At 38.6% G+C, this 8,082-nt stretch overlaps 2 protein-coding genes across 2 annotated transcripts; one reads left to right on the top strand and one right to left on the bottom strand.

Moving 5' to 3' along the window:
• Positions 1-1,700: 1,700 nt before the first annotated feature.
• LOC122664199 lies at positions 1,701-3,181 on the top strand. The gene is made up of 3 exons (XM_043859916.1): positions 1,701-1,806; positions 2,796-2,877; positions 3,006-3,181. The coding sequence occupies exons 1-3, from the start codon at positions 1,750-1,752 to the stop codon at positions 3,176-3,178; spliced, it is 312 nt and encodes a 103-aa protein (XP_043715851.1). The 5' UTR covers positions 1,701-1,749; the 3' UTR covers positions 3,179-3,181.
• A 1,412-nt stretch (positions 3,182-4,593) lies between these two features.
• LOC122664200 (heat shock 22 kDa protein, mitochondrial) lies at positions 4,594-5,362 on the bottom strand. Its single transcript, XM_043859917.1, has 2 exons — positions 5,125-5,362; positions 4,594-5,016 (listed from the first exon to the last, which is right to left on the bottom strand). Exons 1-2 carry the CDS (start codon positions 5,351-5,353, stop codon positions 4,598-4,600), a joined length of 648 nt encoding a protein of 215 aa, XP_043715852.1. The 5' UTR covers positions 5,354-5,362; the 3' UTR covers positions 4,594-4,597.
• Positions 5,363-8,082: the final 2,720 nt, after the last annotated feature.

Below are 8,082 nucleotides of genomic sequence, written 5' to 3'. Positions count from 1 at the left end.
GGTGCAGGTTGCGCCCAGACACATGGGGATGGGCGAAATGACCATCTTACCCCTCTGAATGGTAGGCCCTTGTGTCTGGGCACAGGCTGCATTGCGGCACAGAGAACATCGCCCATATACATTACACGAATACAGAAAATAATGACTTTTGCTATCAATTTGTTTGTTTTTTATCGCTATTTTTTTTTGTAGTATGAATTTTGTTTCCAATTCTGTCCGGTTCAATTTCAGCTTCTATCGATTTCATAAAACCACAAATCAAAGCCAAAATGGTTACAGTTTGGTTTGGACTGAACCAGTCTGTTTTGTTTTGTTTTTTCAATCAATTCAGGATGCAAATTGACACCCCTAGTTGTGGAGTGTCAACCATTTCTCTTCATGATGAAGAAAATACAATCCAAGCAATTGAACAGATGGGACATAAGAATTCATATTTGGTGCTACTTGGTGACGGTTGTATTAGAAGATTGATAAATTATTTATGGGATTTTGCTGATACAGCATAATAATAATGTTTCCACTCCTTAAAGATGTGACTTCTCTCACAGTTTTTTTGTTGGTGGATTATTCTTCTATTCTAGAGAATCAAAGCACTGTCTTCTCTGAATTTCTACTCTGTAACTTTGTTTTGTTGTTATTTTTCTTGTGGGGACTCTGAGTTTGAGATGATCTTCATAAGAAATAGAGAAACTTAATAGGGATAAGATATTAATTTTGTCCATACTTCCATCAGTTAAAAAAGAAATTATCTCCATTTAGTAATCAGATCTAAAAAAACTGATGTGAACGTGATGGCCTCAAGTCCATGAATGTATTTTAGCAATGGGTCTCAAGGAATATGGTGGTAGATAGCTGTAACGTGCCAACATTCCTAAACTAACTCTCTCTCTCTCTCTCTCTCTCTGATTGGTATGGTTAGGGTAGGATTGGGTGTGAATTAAGCTAAACTCATAGAATTAGTTTTGTGTATTTTAAATAAGCACTCCACCCTGGATTAGATCCATTGAGATGTGATAGTTGTCATACTTTAATGGTTCTAAATGATCTCCATTAGTGCAATCCCCAAGCTCCAAATCACCTAGACCCAATTATATATATATATATATATATATATGTTAATCGGGTTTATCAATCGCATTAGAGATTGTTAGGAATTAACAACGCAACAGAAAAACAATTGCAAGATAAAAATGAGAGGATATCACACACACTGAATGGTTCATTCAAGATGAGCTACGTTCACGAACAAGAAACCAGAGCTTCTACTATTTTGATAAACAAACTACATGATCACTCCTATATACAGCATTTTAACATATTACAATATAGAGAAACCCCAATTTTAGTAAAAATAAATCTCCACAAATTTGCTGGAGTTGGGGAAAAGTGAACAGTAGTTTCTGAATTAGACTGAGAACAGGGCTCACCAATAACCATGGCCCACAAAACTCCATTCATAGAACAGCTATAGAAAAGTCTTAACCAAATATCCTAAGTTGTGTGTTGATCCTACTTCCAAACATAGGTTGAGAGGAAAATGGGACATCGGTAATTTATATTTTATAAACGACTGAGTCAACAAAAGAAAGAGTGCAAGAAATCTATAGATGAATTTTTATCTCGTTTATAGATTCTCATTGTCTCTGCCACCATATTCTTCATCTCTCTCCGTGCGAGAGGGGGAAAGACAGAGAGAGAGAAAGAGAACAAAAAGGGAGAGCTATTGAAGGGTAGAAGGAACGATTACTAATGGGGTCGGTAGGAAAACAAGCTCTCAGAATCGCAGAGAATTTGACGGTTCCATCGGTAAGCTTCAAATCCATGAAACATATAAAACTTTCTCCTCTTTTAGTTCTCATATGGTGATATCAGAAATAATAATCTATCTTTGGCTCTTTGCCTTCTGAATTCCATCTCTATTTCTCTTTTCAGCTTAAATGGCTGAAATATTTATCCAAATCTTGTCTTGTTAATGATCTAATTGAAACAGAAGAGCTGCTTCTTCTTCTTCAATCTGGTTATTGTTATTCTTTTGTTTTGTTATATATATCCTTTGCTTCCTTGACAATTGGAATCTTTAATCACAGGAAGAGGGCTTAGTCTATGGTTCCCCTCTGCATCTCCCATGCCAACCCTACTACCTCCGAGCTTTACAGAAACGGTAATGGCTATGGAGTATGGAATATTGGAATGTGGAGTGACTGCCACATAGGTTGGTGTCTTCAACCCAGCCAAGCCCCAGGCTCAGAAACTTGTTTCTATTCCCTCCACCCAAAAAAAAACAAAAAATTGGGGGCTAAAGCCTTAGGATGTTATATTAGGTTTATTGATGCTAAAAGCATCTACCTTTAAATGATTTTTTGGAACCTTTATCAGATTCCTCTTCACGTACACATTTCGTGATAACACGTGTCTTTTTGCTTTCGCAAATGTCCTTCCACATGATCTTTATTCCCTCAATTTGCCTGCTCCTCAATTTCCTCAATTCCATCTAATAGGAAGATAGAAATGATCATCTTATCCCCTGTCCGAACACACTGCCCGAGGTGGAGCCACCTCACTTTATAAGAGGGAATTGAGGAAATTGACGGGTTGACAAATTGATGTGATATTTTTCCCCTTCCACAATACTATTAAGAATATAAAAAAATAAAAGACACATGTTGTCACGAAACCTCGTTGTTAAACTCCACTCGTATTGGGAGCTGATCAGAACTGTTTTTTGAGACTGTAAGTTGGATATAGAGTAGTTGAATTATGATTTAACTTAATTGATTTGGGATGAGAAAATGCAGTTTCAGGTAATTGTGATGAGAGCTAACCTGAGTTGCACACATTGCCGAGACAGAGTATCACAAGTCGTTTCGAAAATGAATGGTTAGTAAAGTAGTAAAGTTGTGTTTGGTATAACAGAATAGCATGTATTCCAAAAATCTAAACTCTTTAGAATCAATTCCAAAGACTGCTATCAGACACACATTAAATTTTCTATACTCTGATTGCAGGGCTGGTAGAGTATGAAGTGGATGTGGGTAATAAACAGGTGATCCTTAAAGGGGGCATGGACTCCAGTACTACTACTACTACTGTGCCTCTCCTACACTTTCCCAGCAAAACCAACAAAAGAAGAAGGTTTCCTCTCTGTGGGTTGTTTGCTCGCTCTTGCTTCACTCCGTAGCTTCCTTGCCTTGTGTTTTCCAAAAGATATAAAGAAATAATTACTTACTCTGTTGTCATCAGTTGCAATGAAAAGCTTGTAAATTTTTGTAATTATTTATTTGAAGTTGTTTATTAATGAACGGATACAAACAAAAAACACTAATCAATTCATTAACCACTTACTGTAATTTTTAATGTTACTGCTAATTACCAATTAGATGCCAATCAGAACGGATTCCCCCAATATGATTGCATGGTGGATTGACCGCCAACATTTGCTTGAAATGACCGCCTTGCTCTAGGCGTGCCTCCCAATGCCTAGAAACAGTAACTGCCTAACCGCCTTGAGCGCAACTGGTGTCTGGTTAGTGTCCTTTTGTTAGGTCATGGCGTAATCCCCAAACTAACCTTGGGTCCATGTAACATGACTCTTTTATCCTTATTTTTTCCCCTCTTCTTCCTTCTCCTCCTCCTGCAAAAGTGCAAACCCTTTCATGCAACTCTGCCCCCATCCTCCCCACCCATACTCTCTGAGATTCCAATCCAGTTCCAAGTGAAGCTTGGTCCATATGCTATCTACCTTCTTCTTCTACTTTCTATTTCTTTCAAACTCCTTCCTCTTCTTCTTCCTCCAGAAAAACCAGTGAAGTGTTCATTACAACCCCTTGAATCCTACAACCCTCGCCCAGAACCTCTTTAATCTACAACCCCAACATTGCCAATACCATGGGCGAGCTCCTATAATCCAAGCAACTACCATCCCTTGTTCTCCCTTCTTCCCTTTAGACAATATCATATATGAAAACCCTCAACCCTTCCTCTCTAAGCATCCTCACCCCAAAATCCTTTACTCCCCCATAAGGGTTGTCCATAACTGCAACCTCTGGTTCATAACATCCATAGGGCCAGGATACTGTCCCTCAATAAAGGATATTTGTAATTTTCAGAACTTACCATTTTTCAACCTCACGATAGTTTCTTCAAAAGGGCAAGAACCCTAAATTGAGTTTAATGAGAACTCACTGAAACATAAGACCACGATTTTTCGTTAGAGATTTCAAGATGAGAATCGAACTAAACGATGTATATTATAATGTTCGTAATCTCGGATCGTATCTGCCATGACCGATCCCGAGTCCGATACCTGGATTTTGAACCTGGTGCAGATTTACAGTCCAAGAACGATAAAAAGGAAAAGAAGAGTTGAAATGAAACAGAAACATATCCATTTTTTAATTCTCTGTCAGTAAAACCCTAGGTAAACCTCTTTACATCAGCCATGGCCATTGTATTTTACCAATGCGTCAAAACCGCTTCATTAAACAAAATGAAAAACTAAACCCCTTCCCCCCAAAATAAACCAGCAGTGAACTCTGAACTATAAGCCAGCAGAAGCAGAGTCTCTCTCTCTCTCTCTCTCTCTCTCTCTCTAACCAGATCATTCAATCTTGACCTCATGAACGTTCTTTCTCTCCTCCTCCTTCACCTTGGGAACAATCACCCTAAGTACTCCGTTTTTCATTTCCGCCTTAATCTCATCAAGCTTATAGAGATTCTCGGGGAGATCAGTCCTGCTACTATACTTCCTTCCATCTTTCTCCTCGTCAGATTCTTTACCCCCTTCTCCTTTGATGATCAGAGTGTTCTCCTCTACCACCACCTTCACGTCCTCTTTCCCTAGGCCAGGCATGTCGATCCTCACGTACAGAGCATTTTCGTCCTCTTTAGCATCCCATCCTCTCCTCGTCGTTCCACTCCCCATCCCTCCAGCCACGAAAGGATTCTCAATCATCTGGTCCATCAGATTTAGAACCTGACTCAGTGACCTAGTCGGTGAGACGAACGGATCAAACACATCTGCAAACATTTGAGAAAACCATTAGAATTGGAATTCGGAAGAAAAGGAAAATTAATCCGAAGAGATTAGCATTGCAACTAGAGCGGATTGGAGAAACTGGTTACAACTACCTGTGACGAGACTGGGAAACGACTCACGGCGACGAGAGATAGAACGATCGGATTGGCGTTTCACATCGATGCTTCGTTCATCATCCTCGTACTGGCGCATCTGAGATTCGGTGTTGAAGGAACGAGTAGCAGCAGATGGTGCTACTGCGACAGAACGAATAGGATTGAAGAGCTTATTGATGAGCCCCGAAGCAGAAGCTCTCCTCAAAGCGATTGAACAAGCCATTCTCAGATTCGAAATGCTTCAGAAAACGTCGATTGATTGTTATTTTTGAAGTTCTGTTGAGGGTTTAACGGAGAAACTAAGGTGGCTTCTATTATATAAGGGAGGCAGCTACAGAGAATTGAAATAAGCGGCAGAAACTAGATTTGGATTAGATAGGAGTAGAGAATTCTAGAAAGCCTGGAAGGTTCCAGAGCAGGGAGAAACGGAGTGGAGAAGATAGAAAGCAATCCTGGACGGTTCCAGAGTACGGAAAACATGGGAGAAGGTTCTAGAGTCTTAGACAGACCAACAACACACATGAAGGTTTCATCCACGTGGCCATGCCATGTTAGGACTGCCATCTTGTAATGTTCTACTGTCTGCCAAGTGGTAATCTTAAGTGGGGCCCTAATTTTATAGGTGAAAAATAAATATAAATAAAGGTAAAAGGTTCTATCCATGATCGTGCAAGCATATGATCGGTATAAATACCCGGTCAAAATGACCGAAAACCCCTTGTTTGACATATTTACAATGCCCCTTCCCTTCACGAATCTCTTAATGGGCATCTGATGGGCATGAATATCCAGTTAAAATGACCAAAACCGCCTTATTTGACGTATTCTAGACGCCACTTCCCTTCTCGAATATCTTAAATGGCATATGATGGACATATTCTCGATCAAAATGACCAAAAGTTCCTATTCGGTACAAATCATAGTAGTAGTTGGAGAGGAGACTTGTTGTGTTTGGTATGCATTCTAAATCGATTTTGCAGTCTCGGACGATAAAAACAAACTCCTATTTTTATCATCTCAAAATGCAAAATCAACTTAGAATACATTCCAAGAATGAATACCAAACATTGACTAGTGTACCAATCAAAGTTATAGTTGGAGAAGCATCGATGAAGTTTAAAAGGTGATGAAGGGGAATCAATCGAAGGAACTAGTAGAGGATTTGTTGCAGAGAATCGCCTAAAATCGTTATGAATACAAATCTTGGAGTGGAGGAACGAAGCTCTGGTTTGGTTGCTTATACAAACATGAAAGCTTTATTCTCAGTTGTGAACGTGAGGGCAACGGTGAAAAAAGAAAATCAAACACAGTGAGGAATTTACCAGGGGAGGAGGAGGGGAGGATATTTTACGGTCAAATGGGGAGTAAAATTTTCCAAGGCTTACACCGTGACCTTTCGTAAAATTTTCCTCCATTCCAATTTTACAAAATTCACAACAAAACACCGAAAAATTCAATTCTTATTTTCAATTATTTTATGTCGAAACAAATAGAGCTGTAAAATTTTCTAGGTAAAATTGTACACCTATACAAACAGTCATTTGGGGGAGGGAGGGAGGGAGGGGGGGGGAAACCACAGACATTATGTATGCTATAGAACACATTATTAGTTGTAAAAAGGGTGAAAGTGATAATTATGGATAACATATAAACGTTCAAGCAGGCAATTAAGTAGGCTAGGCAAATCTGGGCAGGCTAAATAAGTGGAGTCAAGATTGGATTCAAGATGAAGTCCAATAGTGCATACTGGCCAGATCAGATTCAAAACACATTCCAGCCCAGGCCAGGCCCTTTAATAATTGGGCAAGTTCTCATGCCCAAGACCCGCTTCTCTTTTAGAATGGTTGGCTATTGTAGGTAGGCAAGTTAAGAAAGGCTGGGCCAAGGCTTTTTCATTGCTATTTGGGATCAAAAGTTTGTTCATCATCGAGTAAAACATAAGTATTACAATGGCCCTCTTATAAGTTACACCAATTAATATCTGAATACTTACACCGATTAATAATATCTTACTATATGAAAAAATTATTACAAATGTTTCTTTTAGGTTAAAAATTTTTCACTCTCCTTCTCTCGCAACTAAATGGAGTTGTGGTGTTTACCAAAAAAAAAAAAAACTAAATGGAGTTGTGGTGTTTACCAAAAAAAAAAAAAAACTAAATGGAGTTGGTTTTTAAGAACAAGAATTTATTCCAAACAGCATTCTTGGTCCTTGAAGAGTGTGGAAGTGTGTTCTAAGTTTAGAAACATGTTTTGAGAATGCAATCCAAACTTATCAATCACACAAACCTTTGATCAGAATGTTGAGACAACATGCGTCAATTGTCACACCAAATATAGAAAGAGAAATGTATACCAAATCGAGAATCCATTGCAATAATAACATGAAGTAGTGAAGAATGAGAACACTGAACGGGATCCATTCTTGAGGACTTTCCAAATTTCTAGAAAGAGAATGTATACCAAATCATGTTTCGAAACACATTCTAATCACTAAACATGTTCTCAAAACGCATACTAAACACACACCCTATTTAATAACAGAAACACACCTGTCAAAGAATTGGTCAACAACCAATCTCTAAGAAACCCCTAACGCCTCTACCTTGTGATTATCTTGTATACAATAGTTTCCTTAACTAAAAGAACCCCACTCACCCATAACTTCCCTGACGTCTCTCACTTGTGTTTATCTTGTAAATCACTCATCAATTCTGATGGAGTTCAAACTCTTCACTCAGCTCTTGTATAAATCTATACGGATATCTCAATGAAAATTCAACATTTTTGAATCTCAAAATCCTTTGGTCTTTTACTATTTATAAAAAGATAGCGGACAAGGCTAGTGATCAACATTAGAAAATCTTAATAGCTTGGTGGCAAGTAGCAACACCTACCTAACGCTGACCTCTTTGAGAGGTCTCTCTCACCAATAAAATGGATTTGGATCCC

Source organism: Telopea speciosissima, chromosome 6 (assembly GCF_018873765.1).
Source record: "Telopea speciosissima isolate NSW1024214 ecotype Mountain lineage chromosome 6, Tspe_v1, whole genome shotgun sequence".
Taxonomy (NCBI): Eukaryota; Viridiplantae; Streptophyta; class Magnoliopsida; order Proteales; family Proteaceae; genus Telopea; species Telopea speciosissima.
This window is presented reverse-complemented; position numbering and strand designations above follow the sequence as displayed.

Bases quoted from the DNA above. Each gene is read 5' to 3' on its own strand.
- LOC122664199 (XM_043859916.1), top strand. From the start codon at position 1,750: ATGGGGTCGGTAGGAAAACAAGCTCTCAGAATCGCAGAGAATTTGACG. The intron at 1,807-2,795 runs GTAAGCTTCAAA...GAGAAAATGCAG, and splicing joins AGAATTTGACGGTTCCATCG to TTTCAGGTAATTGTGATGAG. The intron at 2,878-3,005 runs GTTAGTAAAGTA...CTCTGATTGCAG, and splicing joins AGTCGTTTCGAAAATGAATG to GGCTGGTAGAGTATGAAGTG.
- LOC122664200 (XM_043859917.1), bottom strand. From the start codon at position 5,353: ATGGCTTGTTCAATCGCTTTGAGGAGAGCTTCTGCTTCGGGGCTCATC. The intron at 5,017-5,124 runs GTTGTAACCAGT...AAATGTTTGCAG, and splicing joins TCCCAGTCTCGTCACAGGTA to ATGTGTTTGATCCGTTCGTC.